The 22,412-nt window shown below is 39.1% G+C and overlaps 4 protein-coding genes across 5 annotated transcripts in view; all 4 read left to right on the forward strand.

Annotated features, from left to right (window-relative positions):
- LOC137884344 (GTPase IMAP family member 8-like) lies at nucleotides 1-9,259 on the forward strand. The gene is made up of 5 exons (XM_068726123.1): nucleotides 1-52; nucleotides 2,357-3,395; nucleotides 5,999-6,101; nucleotides 7,088-7,142; nucleotides 7,971-9,259. The coding sequence occupies exons 1-5, from the start codon at nucleotides 28-30 to the stop codon at nucleotides 8,981-8,983; spliced, it is 2,235 nt and encodes a 744-aa protein (XP_068582224.1). The 5' UTR covers nucleotides 1-27; the 3' UTR covers nucleotides 8,984-9,259.
- A 6,594-nt stretch (nucleotides 9,260-15,853) lies between these two features.
- On the forward strand, nucleotides 15,854-16,895 carry LOC137884345 (GTPase IMAP family member 9-like). The gene is made up of 2 exons (XM_068726125.1): nucleotides 15,854-15,868; nucleotides 16,023-16,895. The coding sequence occupies exons 1-2, from the start codon at nucleotides 15,854-15,856 to the stop codon at nucleotides 16,893-16,895; spliced, it is 888 nt and encodes a 295-aa protein (XP_068582226.1).
- Nucleotides 16,896-17,486: 591 nt separating this feature from the next.
- On the forward strand, nucleotides 17,487-20,438 carry LOC137884346 (GTPase IMAP family member 9-like). Its single transcript, XM_068726126.1, has 2 exons — nucleotides 17,487-17,494; nucleotides 17,770-20,438. Exons 1-2 carry the CDS (start codon nucleotides 17,487-17,489, stop codon nucleotides 18,905-18,907), a joined length of 1,146 nt encoding a protein of 381 aa, XP_068582227.1. The 3' UTR covers nucleotides 18,908-20,438.
- Nucleotides 20,439-21,740: 1,302 nt separating this feature from the next.
- znf622 (zinc finger protein 622) overlaps nucleotides 21,741-22,412 on the forward strand; it is a 4,977-nt gene continuing 4,305 nt past the window's right edge. For both annotated transcript variants that reach the window (XM_068726143.1, XM_068726144.1), the window contains exon 1: nucleotides 21,741-21,852. The gene's annotated coding sequence lies outside the window, so the exon portion shown is untranslated. The remainder of the gene's footprint in view (nucleotides 21,853-22,412) is intronic.

Below are 22,412 nucleotides of genomic sequence, written 5' to 3' on the forward strand. Positions count from 1 at the left end.
AGCACATCCACTCTCTACAACTCAAACATGGGAGGAACAATCAACAAATACTGTAAGTCAATATCAACCTGTATTTATAGTCATTTGTATCTATTGATGACACAGTAACATTGGGGTTTGTTTGTTTGTTTTTTGCAGTTCTCACTTTTCATCTATTATAGTCTGATCAAAGCCTAACATGTGAGCTATTGTTAGTCTTTTGTGTGCTCAGTTTTATCATAATACTTTTTAAGTCTGCATTTATCATCAGTCTATAATTATATATGTTTCATTTTATCTTTCATCGTGTTTAAATATCAGTGGCGGGCCGTGCATTTTACATTTACAAATACATTAGCTGCAGAGTGTAGATACATGAATACGCGCATGACGGGATGCGGCGTCATTAACGAACAATGCATATAGTCAAAATCAATTCAGCTAAAACACGCATTCCGCCACACACTCAAGAGCACGGGCCATTCAAATATTATTCATATTCATAGGGAACAATATTACCCATATCATGAAAACAACACCATAGACAAATTAATAGAGTAGTAACGCTCCTATCATCCCTCCAGGAAATACACGACACCGTAGTTCTTGTTACTGATGGATTTATTCGTCTGTCAACACCGAGAGGGAAAATGAGTCCACTTGAAAACACATGAACCTTCAAAGTAGATCACTTAAAAACGTAAACTTAACTTTAACACTTAAAGTTGCGTGGAGTATGTAGACTGCGGCCGCTTCGCGCGTCTTCTTGTTGCTGTACACCGGCTAAATGTGTCCCCAGCGCAACATAGGACATAACAATAGTTCCTATCACATATAAAACCAAACAAAAATCCATATTCATAAAAGCAAGTTGTACAAATAATAATATATAAACAAGCATATTAAATAATGACATAAATAATATTTATGGCAGTTAAAGCTACTGCAGTTCACTTACCAAAGCTGTTGTTCACTATTTAAAGACAAAGTCCATCCTGCTTTCTTTGTTAATAAAGAGTTTAATCCCACGGTTGTTCAGAACATCCGTGTGTTTTAGTTCCAGTAAGAAGTTCTTCTCGATTCATGGACGCCAGTGATGACAGTTGAGCCTCCCCAGTTGTACTTCTTGAATACGTTTTTATGCGTTTCAGGGCTGAAAATGTCCGCTCGACAGAGGCAGTAGATACTGGGACTGTCACATGTAACAGTAGCCCACTGACCAATCACGTATGGCTAGGCCAGCTAGAAGGCTCTGAAATGTCAAAGAATACGCCCAACATGTCAAACTAAAAATCTGATTGGTTGAAGACTATGACAATCAACACTATCGTCCCCATTTACTTAAACTGCAGAGGGATTCACTTGTGAGTCTGAAGGCCTCCGGGCAGATTTGTTTTACCTAAAGACAGCATAGAGGTGAAATGTGATTGGATAAAAGCTCTACTTAAAACAAGCTGCAGGCTGGAAGCAGAGCAACTGAGGAAGACAGTAGCTGTGCAATGAGAAAATACGCTGATGGGAAAAAATAATGAGAATACATGTAGTGTATTTGTGAAAAATTATTAAATTATAAAATAGCTATAACTTTGTGATTCTGTCTAGGCCAGCAGAGAAGGCTTTGCTGGCCCTGACGGCCCACCACTGTTAAATATATAGCTAAATAAACTGTTCATCTCTCAAGTTTGCAAACAGTGATTCATTCACTTTCTCTGGTAGATATTACTGTGATAAAGACTTCAGAATTGTTTTTAATACAATCAGCCAGATCTTCATGTTTTCAGCCCCACTATGAGGTGATAGAGCAGTGACAGCTTCTGCCAGACCTTGTTAAGTTCAGTTTCTTTCTATCAAAGTATTTTTAGGTGGCATCCTAAATTTTATTCAATGTTAAATTGTTAAACTAATTGTGTCTGATAGCTGAAGCTGAGGTCCATCACTCTCCTTCACCTTTTTACATCAATTCATTGATTTATAGATTATCGTTACATATGTTGATACAAGCAATAAACCTATATTCAAGTGTGTGTGTGTGTGTGTGTGTGTGTGTGTGTGTGTGTGTGTGTGAGAGAGAGAGAGAGAGAGGACTTTTTAAAATAAAATAAAAATTTACATCAGCCATCAAATTGTCCCGTAGTGCTCAGTGTTTTGATATAAGTGTTTCATATTTAATTTGTGGTTATATAACTTTTAATTTCAGGATCTTATTGTTTAGTTTGATGTATTTCACTCTGAAGTTGTAAAGGTGCAGGTAGGAGGGAGATTCAGAGGATCCTTGGGTTATGTTCACAGTCATGAAGGGTTCTTTATGGAAGGTCTTCTGTGGAACTGCATTGATTATTGATTATATGAAGACATAGATTATTAATTGTTCTTTCAGTTCTTTTGTTTTCAGTCTTTTGTTTTCAACCTACCACAACCTGCGACAGTAGAACCTCGATCCAAACAACCAGCGACAGTAGAACCTCGATCCAAACGACCTGCGACAGTAGAACCTCGATCCAAACGACCTGCGACAGTACTGAGGAGTTCAGGATTCTGATGGTGGGGAAGACCGGAGTTGGGAAGAGCGCCACAGGAAACACCATTCTGGGAGAAACGATCTTTAAATCAGAGTTCTCCCCTAAATCTTTGACTGAAGCCTGTAAAAAGGCCTCTGGTGAAGTGAACGGGCAAAAGGTTTCTGTTATTGACACTCCGGGTCTGTTTGACACCAGGACTGATAACAACAAAACCTGTGAAGAAATAGTCCGGTGCATGTATTATGCTTCTCCTGGACCACATGTCTTCCTGGTTGTCATCCAACTGGGCAGACACACAGAAGAAGAAAATAATACAGTGCAGAAGATTCAGAGACTGTTTGGAGAGGGAGCAGACAGATACAGCATGGTTCTCTTTACCCACGGTGACCAGCTCAAAGGGAAATCTATTGAGGAGTTCTTGAAGGACAGCAAAGACCTGATGGAACTTGTGGACAAATGTAACGGCCACTACCACGTCTTCAATAACGAGGTGAAGGATCAGTCGCAGGTCAGCGAGCTGCTCCACAAGATCAGAAACATAATAAGGAAGAACGGAGGAAGCCATTACACCACTGAAATGTTCCAGAGGGCAGAGAAGGCGGTTGAAGAGGAAAAACAACAAATCCTTAAAGAGAAAGAAGAGCAAATGCGCAAAGAGGTGGAGGAGCTGGAGAAGAAACTAGAGGAAAGGTTTGAGCAACAAATGAGGGAAGTGAAGGCTGACAGGGAGAAGCAGGATAAGTTAAGGGAATCTCGTGAAAGAGAAACTAAAGAGGAACTTGAAAAACTGAGGAAACAGCAGGAAAGTTGGGCCAGACGAGAGGCTGAGAAAAACGCTCCATTGCTCCAACGGTTAGTTGAGTTTATTTCTAATGGATTAAAGAAGATAGGAACTTTGTTGGGTTTGTAATGCTGGACAGCAGCAGCCTTAATTAACTGTTGTGATTTATTAATATTCACATTCAAGTTTTCAGTTGTTCTCATTGGGCCTGATAATAACAACATTTACTCAATAAGTAAGAAATTGCAGTTAGTTTGAATTTAATCGTGTGATATTTGTTTTCCAAGATGTAGACCTGTCATTTAGGAGCTTGCTGTTGTGCTCCACGACATTAAACTCAAAGAAAGTTTGGAAAATGTATTGTTGAAATGTCTCATATTTGACATGAAATGTATATTAAAAGGTCTAGTGTGTAATTTGTTGGCGGTGAGGTCGCAGATGGCAACCAACTGAAACTTCACCCAAGTGCCAAGCGTGCAGGAGAATGGCCCTATTTAGAGCATTCAGATTTTGTCCTTTTTAGGCTACTGTAGAAACATGGCTGCCCATATGTAGTTATAAACGACTCATTCTGAGCTAACAGAAACCCAACAATTCTTATTTTCTGAGGATAATACACTAAAGAAAACATACTTATTACACACTGGACCTTTAATGGAGAATTCAATTTACTAATTAAGAGATTTTACTCTATATATGGCATCCTTGAGAATTCTGGGAGTTGAGGTTTGAGGGAACATTTATCTCCTGTAAATTACATTTGGAGTGCCACAGGGAAGCGTTTTGGGTCCTTTTCATTTTTCTTTATATGACAATTTCTTGGATTTGCTTGTGCTGTAATTATATTTTTATATTGATGATTTAGTCATTTTGGCTTTGGATGACATTCAAAACACTTATGTATAGTTATAACCCATGACATTTTTGTCGTTTGATATACGAACAGCAAACACTCGTTGAGCAGTGACTGAAATACAACCTTATTTCCATTGACTTTGAATGCTATTCTCCTCTAACATTCAGCTTGTGTTCTGTCTGAACACACAGTAACAGCTCAAAAATGCCCCAAATGAAAATTGTCTTGTGTTGTAATCACATATTTGATGAACGATCAATGTGTAAATATATTGAATGATAAAAATATCAATCAAAAATAAGGTTTAATTTCATAAAAATCTGAAGTATACACGATTTATAACTCTAAGGTCAATAACTCATTAAAATGGGATGTTATGGTCAAAACTAAAACAGAAAAAAGTATTTATTTTATATAATTCAATGCCAACATAAGTGCCTGTTCCTTAACATTCTTTGGTGCCAGGAATTGGGATAAATTACCTTTGTACATATAAAAACTACCACAATTTGAAACAAGTCCTAAAATGGTTTATAGGGAACTTGTTTATTGATATAGATTGTCAAGAATGTGTTGCTCAGGTGATCATGAAATCAAGCTGAATAAATGAGTTATGAGACTGTAATGACGGTTAATGTGACTGGAGTGTCAGACCGAATCAGGTGGAAGCAGATTTTTCCACACAAGGTTGTTCCATTTACTTAATTTAATTTTATTTAACTGAGACACATTCCCTTTGTACACCAGCCCCCTCCACTGGCCAAGAATAACTGTAAAGTGTGAATGACACAGCTGGAGAGGAATTGATTGACAGAATATGTTGATAACAAACAAATCTAATTGCTTTTTGTTATTTTCAAATCAATGTAAACATGATGAATTCATGTATATTTTTAAACTTGCAATAATAAAAACGAATTGTTTATCTTCACATTTTGGTTTAGGTCTTTTCATTTTTAATGGTGCAAAGTACATCTTGAATTTACAGTGTAGGAGCCATTAGTTCTGGATATTATATCTGTATATATTGGGAGCCTACCTCAGGTTGACCACGGGTGGCAGTGTGGATTAGTGTGGCAGGTAATTGGTATACAGGTGTAACAGACGGCTAATGATGCATGGGTGACGGGGAGATCACACGTTTTTTACCGCAAGCAAGACACAGCAGAGGGAGACCAGGAAGATGAGTTCTATCATATCGTATGATTATCTGTAAACTCGAACTAAACGGGAACCTCACCCAAAAGTGAAAGTGTCTGGAATCTCTTTGTTGAAGCGAGTAAGAAACACGATCTTCTCCCGCACGCAGCCGAGTGGCTCGTTGCTGGAATCAGTCACTACATAAAGCACAGCTGCACAGACAGTGAACAAGTTATTGATCATTGTCCATACTGGAAGTGAAGAGATCCATTCTTTCAGTGTTTAGTTTCATTTAAAAGTCTAACAATTTGTCCACAATCGAGCACATTGACCAGTGGAGGAAGTATTCAGATTGTTTACTTAAGCAAAGGTACTAATACCAGTATAATATTTACCTCTGATACGCAGTAAAGTAAAAAGTACAATATTTACCTCTGATACGCAGTAAAGTAAAAAGTACAATATTTACCTCTGAGATGTAGTACAGTAAAAAGTACAATATTTACCTCTGAGATGTAGTACAGTAAAAAGTACAATATTTACCTCTGAGATGTAGTACAGAAAAAGTACAATATTTACCTCTGAGATGTAGTACAGTAAAAAGTACAATATTTACCTCAGAGATGTAGTGGAGTAAAAAGTATTTTGTCGACATTGGAAAATGTACAATTTCTGGTAAACATACTCTGAACCACTAGGTGGCGATATTGCGTCATAAACTAGTCACCAACTGCCAATAAACATCAAGAAGAAGAAGAAGAAGAAGAAGAAGAAGAAGAAGAAGTTCAAGTACACTGGGAAGTTCCCCTCGTGCGCTGCTGTGTCTGTAACATTAGGGTGAAACAGAAACTAACTCAACAACGACAGAAAAGAGATTAAACACATGTCTTTCAGGAGGAGACAGTTCACTGAATAAGTAAGTAAACATTAAACGTCCCTCTGTCGTTGTCATGACGTCATGACTCTGAGCTTTTAGCTGTTTTTAACAAACTGTCCAGATTTGATCTTTCACAAGTGTGACGTTACTTTGACGTAACTGCTCAGTGTCCACTTTGTGTCCCTTTATTCTGCTGCTTTAAACTTTATCTCCACTACATTTTAGATGCAAACGTTGTACTTCCTACTCAAATACGACTCATATGACATCAGTTACTAATTACTGTGCAGATTCAAATTATTAATACTAAATATACATCAACTAATACAATTATGCTATTGAGGATCAAACCACCCGACAGTTAAAACGTATTTTAAATTGTCTTCATCTTTACCAGCTGCACCATTACAGTGATGAACACATTAATGCATCAATGATTATAAAATTATATATATGATGCATATGATTCTGTAGAACAAATACTGTGTGCTGTAAATGTGACAAATACATCCATGAAGTCCCCAAAGAAAGAAGTTCAAGACTGTTGTTTCCCTTCAGTTTATCTGAGCTCTGAGGAGACAAAACCCAGATATTCACTAAGTTTGATAATTGACGGGTTGCTTCTTCATGCAAAATAGATTTTTATGGGTTTAGGGAAGGCGGGTCATTTTTACAGTGTAAGACTACACAAGTGTTTAAGGAACTGCTGTCATTTCCTGTAAATGCTGATGGGAGTGGTGAACAGGGTTCGCTGTTTGCTGTTAACAGAAGGAACCGTTGAAATGCAGGAGAAGTGGATGTTGAAACAGCCTGTGAACTAAACACATAAACGCCTCTAGTCTCTGAGTTTTATGGGTGTGGTTTGTTGCATGAAGATTTTATATAAAGATGCATTGTTGCAAGAGTCTAAACCTTATTTCTGTACTTCACTACAGAGCAGCACATCCACTCTCTACAACTCAAACATGGGAGGAACAATCAACAAATACTGTAAGTCAATATCAACCTGTATTTATAGTCATTTTTATCTATTGATGACACAGTAACATTGGGGTTTGTTTGTTTTTTGCAGTTCTCACTTTTCATCTATTATAGTCTGATCAAAGCCTAACATGTGAGCTATTGTTAGTCTTTTGTGTGCTCAGTTTTATCATAATATTTTTAAAGTCTACATTTATCATCAGTTTATAATTATATATGTTTCATTTTATCTTTCATCATGTTTATATATATCATAAAGCTAAATAAACTGTTCATATCTCAAGTTTGCAAACAGGGATTCAATCACTTTTTTCTGGTAGATATTACTGTGATGAAGACTTCAGAATGCATTTAATACAATCAGCCAGATCTTCATGTTTTCAGCCCCACTGTGAGGTGATAGAGCAGTGACAGCTTCTGCCAGACCTTGTTAAGTTCAGTTTCTTTCTATCAAAGTCTTTTTAGGTGACATCCTAAATTGAATATAATGTTAAATTGTTAAACTAAACTGTGTGTGTGTGTGTGTGTGTGTGTGTGTGTGTGTGTGAGAGAGAGGACTTTTTTCATAAAATTTAAATTTACATCAGCCATTAAATTGTCCCGCAGTGCTCAGTGTTTTGATATAAGTGTTTCATATATAATTTGTGGTTATAGAACTTTTAATTTCAGCATCTTAGTGTTTAGTTTGATGTATTTCACTCTGAAGTTGTAAAGGTGGAGGTAGGAGGGAGATTCAGAGGATCCTTGGGTTATTTTCACAGTCATGAAGGGTTCTTTATGTGGAACTGCATTGATTATTGATTATATGAAGACATAGATTATTAATTGTTCTTTCAGTTCTTTTGTTTTCAGTCTTTTGGTTTCAATCTACCACAACCTGTGACAGTAGAACCTCGATCCAAACAACCTGCGACAGTAGAACCTCGATCCAAACAACTTGCGACAACACTGAGGAGTTCAGGATTCTGATGGTGGGGAAGACCGGAGTTGGAAAGAGCACCTCAGGAAACACCATTCTGGGAGAAACAATCTTTAAATCAGAGTTCTCCCCTAATTCGTTGACTAAAGTCTGTAAAAAGGCCTCTGGTGAAGTGAACGGGCAAAAGGTTTCTGTTATTGACACTCCGGGTCTGTTTGACACCAGTATTGATGAAGAGAAAACCTCTGAAGAAATAGTCCGGTGCATGTATTATGCTTCTCCTGGACCCCATGTCTTCCTGGTCGTCATCCAACTGGGCAGATTCACAGAAGAAGAAAAGAAAACAGTGCAGAAGATTCAGAGACTGTTTGGAGAGGGAGCAGACAGATACAGCATGGTTCTCTTTACCCACGGTGACCAGCTCAAAGGGAAATCTATTGAGGAGTTCTTGAAGGACAGCAAAGACCTGATGGAACTTGTGGACAAATGTAACGGCCACTACCACGTCTTCAATAACAAGGTGAAGGATCAGTCGCAGGTCAGCGAGCTGCTCCACAAGATCAGAAACATAATATGGAAGAACGGAGGAAGCCATTACACCACTGAAATGTTCCAGAGGGCAGAGAAGGCGGTTGAAGAGGGAAAACAACGAATTCTTAAAGAGAAAGAAGAGCAAATGTGCAAAGAGGTGGAGGAGCTGAAGAAGAAACTAGAGGAACAGTTTGAGCAACAAATGAGGGAAGTGAAGGCTGACATGGAGAAGCAGAATAGGTTAAGGGAATCTCGTGAAAGAGAAACGAAAGAGGAACTTGAAAAACTGAGGAAGCAGCAGGAAATTTGGGCCAGACGAGAGGCTGAGAAAAGTGGCCCACTGCTCCAACTGTTAATTGAAATCATTAAAAAAGCAATCGACCACTTCCTCTTCAAATGAAGATTTTAGCTTTGTGATGCTGGACTGCAGCAGCCTTAATTAACGGTTGTGATGTATTAATATTCACATTCCAGTTTTTGTTTGTTTTCATTGGTCCTGATTTGCAATAATAACATTTACTCAATTTTGGATTTAATCATGTGATATTTGTTTTCCAAGATGCAGACCTGTCATTTAGGAGCTTGCTGTTGTGCTCCACGACATTGTTTCTCAAAAAAAGTTTGGAAAATGTATCAAATGTATGTATGTATTAAATGTTCCATATTTGAAATAGAATGCATCTTAAAGGTCTAGTATGTAATTTGGCGGCATCTAGCAGTGATGTTACAGATACCAACCAACTAAAACTTTACCAGGCCTCAAAAGGTTCTGGTCCTCCCTTCAGATAGCAGTGAACCCAGCCATGAATAAATAAACTGGGACGGGTCCAATTATAATATATAATATTTGAGAATGACGGAACCACTTTATCTTTTGGGATCTGCATAATCTTCATACTGAATCTGGATTTTTTTTGTCACGCAATATAAACTTTGAGAAGTCAATCTTAATCTCCTTCGCTAGTTTATTTGTAATTTGTAACGACAACATCTGCACAGGATACAGAAGTCTGGGTTCTATATTCGGTTTATTAAATTTATCCTTTCCATGCATGAAACTGGTAAATTATACCATCTAGTAAAGTCACTCCTTATGTCCATAGGTAAATTATACAAGTTCAATTTTAAAATATCTTCAACACTGGGTTATGGAGTTATGGAAATCCCAAAGTACATAAATTCCATGGTAGAACAACAAAATATAAAGTCTGGTAAGTGTAGTATGTCCTCATCATACCAAAGTGGCATAGCTACTGATTTGTCAAAATTAACTTTTGTATCCTGAAAGAGAACCGAAGGTCTGTATGACTGGGTTGGCAACAAATAATGAGACGTCATCCGCATATAGAGTGATCTTGTATTTGGCAGGTCACATTTGGAGTCCTGATATAATAATACAATAATAGTAATACTTCATTATATTTATATAGCGCTTTTCAAAATTCTTAAAGACACTTTACAAACATTAAAATCATCGTAAAAAAGCTAAACACTAAAAACATAGAACACACATTCGTCACACCGACGGGATGGAGTGTGGTAGTGGAGCAGGTCAGTGAGGCAGGAGGGGGCCTGATTATGGAGGGCTTTATGAGTGAGGAGAAGGACTTTATATTCGATCCGTTGTGGGACGGGGAGCCAGTGGAGATTCTGGAGGACAGGGGTGATGTGATCACGGGAGCAGGCGAGCAGCAGAGTTCTGGATGTACTGGAGTTTATTTAGGATTTTGGATGATGTGCCATGGAGAATACTGTTGCAGTAGTCGATTCTGGAGGTGATGAATGCGTGGATCAAAGTTTCAGCAGCAGATAAGGAGAGTGATGGGCAGAGACGGGCTATGTTTTTTAAGTGAAAAAAGGCAGTTGTGGTGATTTGGTTGACATAGTGTTCAAAGGAGAGGTTGCTGTCAAACATGACTCCGAGGTTGCGGATGTGTGGGAGGGAGACAGAGTGGAGTTGTCGATGGTGAGGCAGAAGTTGTGATTGGTTTTAGTGAGGGATTTGGGACCAATGATGATCTTGTCAGATTTATCACAGTTGAGTTTGAGGAAGTGGGTTTGCATCCATGATTTAATGTCAGTGAGGCAGTTGTTCAGAGTGGAGTGAGTAGCAGTGGTAATGGCCTTTGTGGAGATGTAGAGTTGGACATCATCAGCATAGCAGTGGAAGTGGAGACCATGTTAACGTATGATATTACCAAGAGGGAGCAAGTAGAGGATGAACAGAAGAGGACCAAGCACCGAACCCTGGGGGACACCTTGAGACAGAGGAGCAGTTCAGGAGATGCAGTTGTTGATACTGATGAACTGTTGTAAGATATACAGTGGGGAAAAAAAGTATTTAGTCAGCCACCAATTGTGCAAGTTCTCCCACTTAAAAAGATGAGAGAGGCCTGTAATTTTCATCATAGGTACACTTCAACTATGAGAGACAGAATGGGGGGAAAGAATCCAGGAAATCACATTGTAGGATTTTTAATGAATTAATTGGTAAATTCCTCTGTAAAATAAGTATTTGGTCACCTACAAACAAACAAGATTTCTGGCTTTCACAGACCTGTAACTTCTTCTTTAAGAGGCTCCTCTGTCCTCCACTCGTTACCTGTATTAATGGCACCTCTTTGAACTCGTTATCAGTATAAAAGACACCTGTCCACAACCTCAAACAGTCACACTCCAAACTCCACTATGGCCAAGACCAAAGAGCTGTCAAAGGACACCAGAAACAAAATTGTAGACCTGCACCAGGCTGGGAAGACTGAATCTGCAATAGGTAAGGAGCTTGGTGTGAACAAATCAACTGTGGGAGCAATTATTAGAAAATGGAAGACATACAAGACCACTGATAATGTCCCTCGATCTGGGGCTCCACGCAAGAGCTCACCCCGTGGGGTCAAAATGATCACAAGAACGATGAGCAAAAATCCCAGAACCACACGGGGGGACCTAGTGAATGACCTGCAGAGAGCTGGGACCAAAGTAACAAAGGCTACCATCAGTAACACACTACGCCGCCAGGGACTCAAATCCTGCAGTGCCAGACGTGTCCCCCTGCTCAAGCCAGTACATGTCCAGGCCCATCTAAAGTTTGCTAGAGAGCATTTGGATGATCCAGAAGAGGATTGGGAGAATGTCATATGGTCAGATGAAACCAAAATAGAACTTTTTGGTAAAAACTCAACTAGTCGTGTTTGGAGGAGAAAGAATGCTGAGTTGCATCTAAAGAAAACCATACCTACTGTGAAGCATGGGGGTGGAAACATCATGCTTTGGGGCTGTTTTTCTGCAAAGGGACCCGGACGACTGATCCGTGTAAAGGAAAGAATGAATGGGGCCATGTATCGTGAGATTTTGAGTGAAAACCTCCTTCCATCAGCAAGGGCATTGAAGATGAAACGTGGCTGTGTCTTTCAGCATGACAATGATCCCAAACACACCGCCCGGGAAACGAAGGAGTGGCTTCGTAAGAAGCATTTCAAGGTCCTGGAGTGGCCTAGCCAGTCTCCAGATCTCAACCCCATAGAAAATCTTTGGAGGGAGTTGAAAGTCCGTGTTGCCCAGCGACAGCCCTAAAACATCACTGCTCTAGAGGAGATCTGCACGGAGGAATGGGCCAAAATACCAGCAACAGTGTGTGAAAACCTTGTGAAGACTTACAGAAAACGTTTGACCTCTGTCATTGCCAACAAAGGGTATATAACAAAGTATTGAGATGAACTTTTGTTATTGACCAAATACTTATTTTCCACCATAATTTGCAAATAAATTCTTTAAAAATCAGACAATGTGATTTTCTGGATTTTTTTTTCTCATTTTGTCTCTCATAGTTGAGGTATACCTATGATGAAAATTACAGGCCTCTCTCATCTTTTTAAGTGGGAGAACTTGCACAATTGGTGGCTGACTAAATTCTTTTTTTCCCCACTGTATGTAAGATATAACTGTTGTGGTTTCAAAAGCCTCAGCAAGTGGTTCAATTGCTAAAGAGCTATTAAGTGGGGATAATGGGTCCCCTTGATAGGTAGATCTTCCCAACATGAAATCTGTTGATCGCATGTTAATAACCAGCACACAAGTCTTCGCTGAATGGTTTATAACTTCACTACATTAATGAGTCTCCCACCATGGCTAAATCTTTCCATTGTAATGAATAAATAACGCCACTCTATTCTATAAAAGGCCTTTTCCTGCATCGATCATAACAAGACCATGCTTTTGATAGGTTTTTGTATATTGGATAATGTTGAGCAATTTCCTCATAATAGTTTGAGCAGTGGTGGGCCGTCAGGGCCAGCAAAGCCTTCTCTGCTGGCCTAGACAGAATCACAAAGTTATAGCTATTTTATAATTTAAATGCTGATGGGAGGGGTGAACAGGGTTTGCGGTTTTCAGTAAACAAAAGGAACCATTAAAATGCAGGAGAACTGGATTTTGAAGCTCTCTAAAGATAGAATAGGTCAGTGAAGGGTGTGACTCATAGCAGTCAATCATTTAAAGGTTGAAAAAAATATCTATAAAGACACCTGGACCTGATGAGATAACACCCAACATTTTCTCTTGTGTGTGTTGTGTTTAGACTGTGTAGACCGGCTGCAGTTTGCAACCTGTCAAATTGTAGAATCTCGTTTGCCATAATCTTGTTATGCTGATTGTCCATAATATATTTTTTGCAATGTTGGAGGAGCATCTCTCCTCAGTTTCCTTTTCCCGTTTAGGTTTTTACTTATGATAAAATTTCTAATGATGGAGCGTGTCGTATGCTGTACAAGAGATAATCCTTTATTAGTCCAGCAGTGGGGAAATTTACAGGATTACTGCAGCATAGTGGATAGTGCAAACAAGAGACATAGTAAAAACAAGATCAAAACAAGTATTATAAGTAAATAAGTAATAAACAGTAAGAAATATTAACTAAGTAAAAATCCACAATAACTAAAATATATCTAAAAATATTATACTGTATATACAGACAGAATACTTTTTTATTGCAGTGTAATTATACAGCGCAGATTTTTAGTGTTGTGTTGTGTGGTCTACTGGGAGCACAGCTGGTTGTGCAGCCTGACAGCGGTAGGAAGGAAGGACCTGTGATACCTCTCCTTCACACACTGGGGGTGAATCAGCCGGTGCCTGAAGGAGCTGCACAGAGCTGCCAGGGCGTCCCGCATGGGGCGGGAGGTGTTGTCCATCAGGGATGATAGCTTAGCCATCATCAACCTGTCTCCCACCACCTCCACCGTATCCAGTGGACACCCCAGCACACTGCTGGCCTTCTTGACAAGTTTGTTTAGTCTCTTCCTGTCGGCTGTCGAGATCCATGCAATGAGGTGGTGGTCCACCCTGGTCTGCTCCAGCTTGTCCCTGAGAAGCAAAGGCTGGATGGTATTGAAGGCACTGGAGAAATAAAAAAAGACTCTCACAGTGCTTCCAGCCTTTTCCAGGTGAGAAAGGCATCTGTGTAGCAGGTAGATGATAAAAAAAGCACTTTCAGGATTATTATTTCTTTGTAAAGATGCAGCTGCAAGTCTAAACATGTCCCAAATCATAGGACAATATGTGAACAGTCTCTCTGCAAAGTTTGACTTTGACAAAGTGAAGCAGAACAAAAATAGAGAGGTTTTAGTACAGAGAGTTCAGGCGAGGTCTCCAAAATGGTCATTTTGGCATCATGTGTGCCATTTGAATTTTTTCATTTACCAAACTATATATTTCACTTGTATATCACTAATGGTGTTCAATTCATCCAAATACAGCAGTTTTGGATGTATTTGAAGGCCAGAATCCTCTCTGCACCCTGTCCGTGTCTCTCTGCCTAGTGGATTTATTTTGATTTCAGACCCTCCCCCACTATGCAGTGCTGTATCTCAGCAACCCAGTGGTCGATTTCAGTGATTGACACCTCTTTTGACGCGTTAGAGCCAATAGAATTGAGCTATACCCACGTGGAGAAGACTGACAGCACTGTTAGCCAATCAGAATCAGCAGAGTGCCGTTCTGTGATGCGTACTGGCTGTGAGTCACGAACATTCTATCCCTCCCCCCATTGTCCCCCAGTTACCTAGGGACGCCCGAAGTAATTTGAATGAAACACAGGACGTAGCTGTAACGTATCCGTTAAAGAATTACCGGCAAAATGATTTTATCACGGAAAAACAGCAACGGTAAGAGAAATTTACAACAATCGTTTGATAGAGTGGTTTGTGTTGCTGTTGTTCATTGGTTCATATCTCGGTGATGCTTTGTTGTAGCTTTATTTGATGTATATGTCCAGAATCCGTGGACTGTCTGCTTTCTTGTGAGGTGACGTGTGTGCATATTGCATAAAATACCAGAGCGGTAGAGCCAGAAATGTGGCAAGTAGGTTGCCTAGGTGATATTTGGTAATTCTTTTAGTTGGTTTTGGAGTTGTTTGGAGCATGTAAAAACGGTTTACATATTCTTGTAGCCCAGGCTCTGCTGTTTAATCTGTATCCAACATCATTATATTCGTTCGTGATAAGTGCATTGTTATACGCTCTGTACGCTAAACTTTCTCCACAGCCCCCCAATTGGGGGGCTCTCAGGCTCAAGAAAATATATAATATAGCTAAATAAACTGTTCATCTCTCAAGTTTGCAAACAGAGATTCGATCACTTTTTTCTGGTAGATATTACTATGATGAAGACTTCAGAATACATTTAATACAATCAGCCAGATCTTCATGTTTTCAGCCCCACTATGAGGTGATAGAGCAGTGACAGCTTCTGCCAGACCTTTTTAAGTTCAGTTTCTTTCTATCAAAGTCTTTTTAGGTGACATCCTAAATTGAATTTAATGTTAAATTGTTAAACTAATTGTGTCTGATAGCTGAAGCTGAGGGCCATCACTCTCCTTCACCTTTGTACACCAATTCATCATTGATTTATAGATTATTGTTTAATATGTTGATACAAGCAATACACCCCTATTCAAGTGTGTGTGTGTGTGTGTGTGTGTGTGTGTGTGTGTGTGTGTGTGAGTGTGAGTGTGAGAGAAAAAGAGAGAGAGAGAGAGAGAGAGAGAGAGAGAGAGAGAGAGAGAGAGAGAGAGAGAGAGAGAGAGATTTTGCAGGACACATAACATTAGGAGTTGTTAAAAATGAGAGGGACTTATAGGAGTCTGGTCAGGACTTTTTTTGAGCCAAAAAAATTGCCTTCAAATTGTCCCGTAATGCTCATTGTTTTGATAGAGGCTTATTTAATTTGTGGTTATGTAATTTTAGATTTCAGGATCTTATTGATTAGTTTAATGATGTCAAAGGTGCAGGTAGGAGGGGGGTTTCAGAGGATCCTTGGGTTATTTTCACAGTCATGAAGGGTTATGGAAGGTCTTCTGTGGAATTGCATTGAACAAAATTTTATGAAGACTTAGATTATTAATTGTTCTTTCAGTTCTTTTGTTTTCAGTCTTTTGGTCCCAGCCTACCACAACCTGCGACAGTAGAACCTCGACCAAAACAACCTGCGACAACATTGAGGAGTTCAGGATTCTGATGGTGGGGAAGACCGGAGTTGGGAAAAGCGCCACAGGAAACACCATTCTGGGAACAAGGATCTTTAAATCAGAGTTCTCCCCTAATTCGTTGACTACCTCCTGTAAAAAGGCCTTTGGTGACGTGAACGGGCAAAAGGTTTCTGTTATTGACACTCCGGGTCTGTTTGACACCAGGACTGATGAAGAGAAAACCTGTGAACAAATAGTCCGGTGCATGTATTATGCTTCTCCTGGACCCCATGTCTTCCTGGTTGTCATCCAACTGGGCAGATTCACAGAAGAAGAAAAGAAAACAGTGCAGAAGATTCAGACACTGTTTGGAGAGGGAGCAGACAGATACAGCATGGTTCTCTTTACCCACGGTGACCTGCTCAAAGGGAAATCTATTGAGGAGTTCTTGAAGAACAGCAAAGACCTGATGGAACTTGTGGACAAATGTAACGGCCACTACCACGTCTTCAATAACAAGGTGAAGGATCAGTCGCAGGTCAGCGAGCTGCTCCACAAGATCAGAAACATAATATGGAAGAACGGAGGAAGCCATTACACCACTGAAATGTTCCAGTGGTCAGAGAAGGCGGTTGAAGAGGAAAAACAACGAATCCTTAAAGAGAAAGAAGAGCAAATGCGCAAAGAGGTGGAGGAGCGGAAGAAGAAACTAGAGGAAAAGTTTGAGCAACAAATGAGAGAAGTGAAGGCTGACATGGAGAAGGAGAAGGAAGTAAGGGAATCTCGTGACAGAGAAACTAAAGAGGAACTTGAAAAACTGAGGAAGCAGCAGGAATTTCTGGCAAGATGAGAGGCTGCAATCGACCACTTCCTCGTCAAATGAAGTTTTTGGCTTTGTGATGCTGGACTGCAGCAGCCTTAATTAACGGTTGTGAATTAATAATATTCACATTCCAGTTTTTGGTTGTTCTCATTGGTCCTGATTTGCAATAGTAACATTTACTCAATAAGTATTTCATTATGTAGAAATTGCAGTTAGTTTGGATTTAATCATGTGATATTTGTTCTCCAAGATGCAGACCTGTTGTTTAGGAGCTTGCTGTTGTGCTCCACGACATTGTTTCTCAAAGAAAGTTTGAAAAAATGTATAATTTAAATGTCTCATATTTTAAATAAAATGCATCTTAAAGGTCTAGTATGTAATTTGGCGGCATCTAGCGGTGATGTTACAGATACCAACCAACTAAAACTTTACCAGGCCTCAAAAGGTTCTGGTCTTCCCTTCAGATAGCAGTGAACCCAGCCATGAATAAATAAACTGGGACGGGTCCAATTATAATATATAATATTTGGGAATGACGGACCCACTTTATCTTTTTGTGTGTGTGTGTGAGAGAGAGAGAGATTTTGCAGGACACATAACCATTAGGAGTTGTTAAAAATGAGAGGGTCAGGACTTTTTTTATAAAATCTAAATTTACATCAGCCATCAAATTGTCCCGTAGTGCTCAGTGTTTTGATATAAGTGTTTCATATTTAATTTGTGGTTGTATAATTTTGAATTTCAGCATCTTAGTGTTTAGTTTGATGTTGTATTTCACACTGAAGTTATAAAGGTGGAGGTAGGAGGGGGATTCAGAGGATCCTTGGGTTATTTTCACAGTCATGAAGGGTTCTTTATGGAAAGTCTTCTGTGGAACTGCATTGAACAACATTATATGAAGACATAGATTATTAATTGTTCTTTCAGTTCTTTTGTTTTCAGTCTTTTGGTTTCAACCTACCACAACCTGCGACAGTAGACCCTCGATCCAAACAACCTGCGACAGTAGACCCTCGATCCGACCAACCTGCGACAGTAGACCCTCGATCCAAACAACCTGCGACAGTAGACCCTCGATCCAAACAACCTGCGACAGTAGAACCTCGATCCAAACAACCTGCGACACCACTGAGGAGCTCAGGATTATGATGGTGGGGAAGACCGGAGTTGGGAAGAGCGCCACAGGAAACACCATTCTGGGAGAAACGATCTTTAAATCAGAGTTCTCCGCTAATTCGTTGACTAAAGTCTGCAAAAAGGCCTCTGGTGAAGTGAACGGGCAAAAGATTTCTGTTATTGACACTCCGGGTCTGTTTGACACCAGGACTGATAACAACAAAACCTGTGAACAAATAGTCCGGTGCATGTATTATGCTTCTCCTGGACCACATGTCTTCCTGGTCGTCATCCAACTGGGCAGATACACAGAAGAAGAAAAGAAAACAGTGCAGAAGATTCAGACACTGTTTGGAGAGGGAGCAGACAGATACAGCATGGTTCTCTTTACCCACGGTGACCTGCTCAAAGGGAAACCTATTGAGGAGTTCTTGAAGGACAGCAAAGACCTGATGGAACTTGTGGACAAATGTAACGGCCACTACCACGTCTTCAATAACGAGGTGAAGGATCAGTCGCAGGTCAGCGAGCTGCTCCACAAGATCAGAAACATAATATGGAAGAACGGAGGAAGCCATTACACCACTGAAATGTTCCAGAGGGCAGAGAAGGCGGTTGAAGAGGAAAAACAACGAATCCTTAAAGAGAAAGAAGAGCAAATGCGCAAAGAGGTGGAGGAGCTGGAGAAGAAACTAGAGGAAAGGTTTGAGCAACAAATGAGGGAAGTGAAGGCTGACAGGGAGAAGCAGGATAAGTTAAGGGAATCTCGTGAAAGAGAAACTAAAGAGGAACTTGAAAAACTGAGGAAGCAGCAGGAAAGTTGGGCCAGACGAGAGGCTGAGAAAAACGCTCCATTGCTCCAACGGTTAATTGGGTTTATTTCTAATGGATTAGAGAAGATAGGAGCTTGGTTGGGTTTGTAATGCTGGACAGCAGCAGCCTTAATTAACTGTTGTGATTTATTAATATTCACATTTAAGTTTTCAGTTTTTCTCATTGGGCCTGATAATAACAACATTTAGTCATTAAGTAAGAAATTGCAGTTAGTTTTGATTTTATTGTGTGATATTTGTTTTCCAAGATGTAGACCTGTCATTTAGGAGCTTGCTGTTGTGCTCCACGACATTGTTTCTCAAAGAAAGTTTGGAAAATGTATTGTTGAAATGTTCCATTTTTGACATGAAATGTATCTTAAAGGTCTAGTGTGTAATTTGTTGGCGGTGAGGTCGCAGATGGCAACCAACTGAAACTTCACCCAAGTGCCAAGCGTGCAGGAGAATGGCCCTATTTAGAGCATTCAGATTTTGTCCTTTCTAGGCTACTGTAGAAACATGGCTGCCCATATGTAGTTATAAACGACTCATTCTGAGCTAACAGAAACCCAACAATTCTTATTTTCTGAGGATAATACACTAAAGAAAACATACTTATTACACACTGGACCTTTAATGGAGAATTCAATTTACTAATTAAGAGTTTTTACTCTATATATGGCATCCTTGAGAATTCTGGGAGTTGAGGTTTGAGGGAACATTTATCTCCTGTAAATTACATTTGGAGTGCCACAGGGAAGCGTTTTGGGTCCTTTTCATTTTTCTTTATATGACAATTTCTTGGATTTGCTTGTGCTGTAATTATATTTTTATATTGATGATTTAGTCATTTTGGCTTTGGATAAGATTGAAAACACTTATGTATAGTCATAACCCATGACATTTTTGTCGTTTGATATACGAACAGCAAACACTCGTTGAGCAGCGACTGAAATACAACCTTATTTCCATTGACTTTGAAAGCTATTCTCCTCTGACATTCAGCTTGTGTTCTGTCTGAACACACAGTAACAGCTCAAAAATGCCCCAAATGAAAATTGTCTTGTGTTGTAATCACATATTTGATGAACGATCAATGTGTAAATATATTGAATGGTAAAAATATCAATCAAAAATAAGGTTTAATTTCATAATAATCTGAAGTATACATAACTTATAACTCTAAGGTCAATAACTCATTAAAATGGGATGTTATGGTCAAACCTAAAACAGAAAAAAGTATTTATTTTATTTAATTCAATGCCAACACAAGTGGCTGTTCCTTAACATTCTTTGGTGCCAGGAATTGGGATAAATCACCTTAGTACATATAAACAGCTTACTGCCACAATTTGAAACAAGTCATAAAATGGTTTATAGGGAACTTGTTTATTGATATAGATTGTCAAGAATGTGTTGCTCAGGTGATCATGAAATCAAGCTGAATAAATGAGTTATGAGACTGTAATGACGGTTAATGTGACTGGAGTGTCAGACCGAACCAGGTGGAAGCAGATTTTTCCACACAAGGTTGTTACATTTACTTAATTTCATTGCTTTTTATTATTTTAAAATCAATGCAAACATGTATTTCATGTATATTTTTAAACTTGCAATAATAAAATAGAATTGTTTATCCTCACCTGTTATAGGCTTTTTCATTTTTAATGGTGCAAAGTACATCTTGAATTCAAAGCACAGCTGCACAGACAGTGAACGAGTTATTGATCGTTGTCCATGCTGGAAGTGAAGAGATCCATTCTTTCAGTGTTTAGTTTCATTTAAAAGTCTAACAATTTGTCCACAATCGAGCACATTGACCAGTAGAGGAAGTATTCAGATTGTTTACTTAAGCAAAGGTACTAATACCACACTGTTAAAGTACTCCACTACAAGTCCTGCATTCAGAACCTTACTTTAAACAAAAAGTATGCAGGTATCAATAAAATGTAGCAAAATGTACTTAAAGTTTACAATGTAGTATTGATAGTTCAGTAAAATGTTCCCTGTCAGTGTTTTACCATTTCATATCAGATGTTTCTTGATTAATGTGTATGTTGCATTTTACAGCTGTAGATGTTTTTAACTCCTTTATATCCTGTTGGTTAGTTTAATCTACATCAATGCATCATATTCTCTAAGAACATCAGATGTTTGTAGCATCTCTGTCCTGTGAGAACCACGTATCTCTAAAAAGAACAAACAGCCGATCCAAGAGGCTTTTTAAAGAGTTTATTTAGCTGAAGAAGTACAACACATAAAGGAACACTTCATCCTTCAGTTTATCACAAACATTCAACATCAACACATAAAGGAAACACTTCATCCTTCAGTTTATCACAAACATACAACATCAACACATAAAGGAACACTTCATCCTTCAGTTTATCACAAACATTCAACATCAACACATAAAGAAACACTTCATCCTTCAGTTTATCACAAACATTCAACATCAACACATAAAGAAACACTTCATCCTTCAGTTTATCACAAACATTCAACATCAACACATAAAGGAACACTTCATCCTTCAGTTTATCACAAACATTCAACATCAACACATCTGGAGATACATGGTTTTACCTGGACAGAAAGGGGAAGAAAAACTGTTAGACAAATGTAGTGGAGTAAAAATTACAAAATTTACCTCTGAGATGTAGTACAGTGAAAAGTACATACTTTCCTCTGAGATGTAGTACAGTAAAAAGTACAATATCTACCTCTAACATGTAGTACAGTAAAAAGTACAATATCTACCTCTAACATGTAGTGCAGTAAAAAGTACAATATTTACCTCTATAAATCATTTTTACAACATTGGAAAATGTCCACTTTCTGGTAAACATACTCCGAACCACTAGGCGGCGACATTGCGCTTTAAACTAGTTACCAACCGCCAAATAAACATCAAGAAGAAGTTCAAAGTTCACTCGGAAGTTGCCCTCGTGTGCTACTGTGGCGTGTGTACGTTAACCGTAACAGCAGAGTGAAACAGAAGCTAAAGAGGTTTAATCGTACATTTTTGTTGACGGAGGAGACAGTTCACTGAATAAGTAAGTAAACATCGAACGTCCGTGGTTGTTGTAACCTCCCTCTGACGTCATGCCTCTGAGCTTTTTAGCTGTTTTTAGCGGATGTTTACACCAAGTTGTTGGTTGCTAGCCGATGCTAGCATGCTGCGTCTGGCGTAGCACCACACTTCATGTTTAGTTCATTTATCTTTACGTGAGTGGCGGTTGGTGACGTCAGGTGTCCCTTTCAATATCTGCTTTATTACCTTATTTGGTGATTTTTTTTATCTGTTACCCGACAGCTAACGTTAGCCGCTGTTTAGCTAGGTTGCTAAGCTAACAAACTATTCCAGATCCGATTTTACACACACGTGTAACGTTACTGAACCTAGAAACACACACGATTTACTAACGTCACGGTTCAACGACAGTGTGTCTCTCCTATCTGCTCAGCGTGTTTGGTGACGTTACACCTAGCTTAACTTCATAGTGTTGTACAACAACCCTGCAGTGAATCCTGTTGTTATGTCACGAGACTACAGCCTCCAAAATAACCAGGAAGTTCAAAAGTCTCTCTAAAAAAAAAAGTACCTGAACATTGA

This window comes from Cebidichthys violaceus, unplaced genomic scaffold (genome assembly GCF_023349555.1).
Source record: "Cebidichthys violaceus isolate CVI_PGR_0920_01 unplaced genomic scaffold, fCebVio1.0.p SCAF_38, whole genome shotgun sequence".
NCBI classification, from domain to species: Eukaryota; Metazoa; Chordata; class Actinopteri; order Perciformes; family Stichaeidae; genus Cebidichthys; species Cebidichthys violaceus.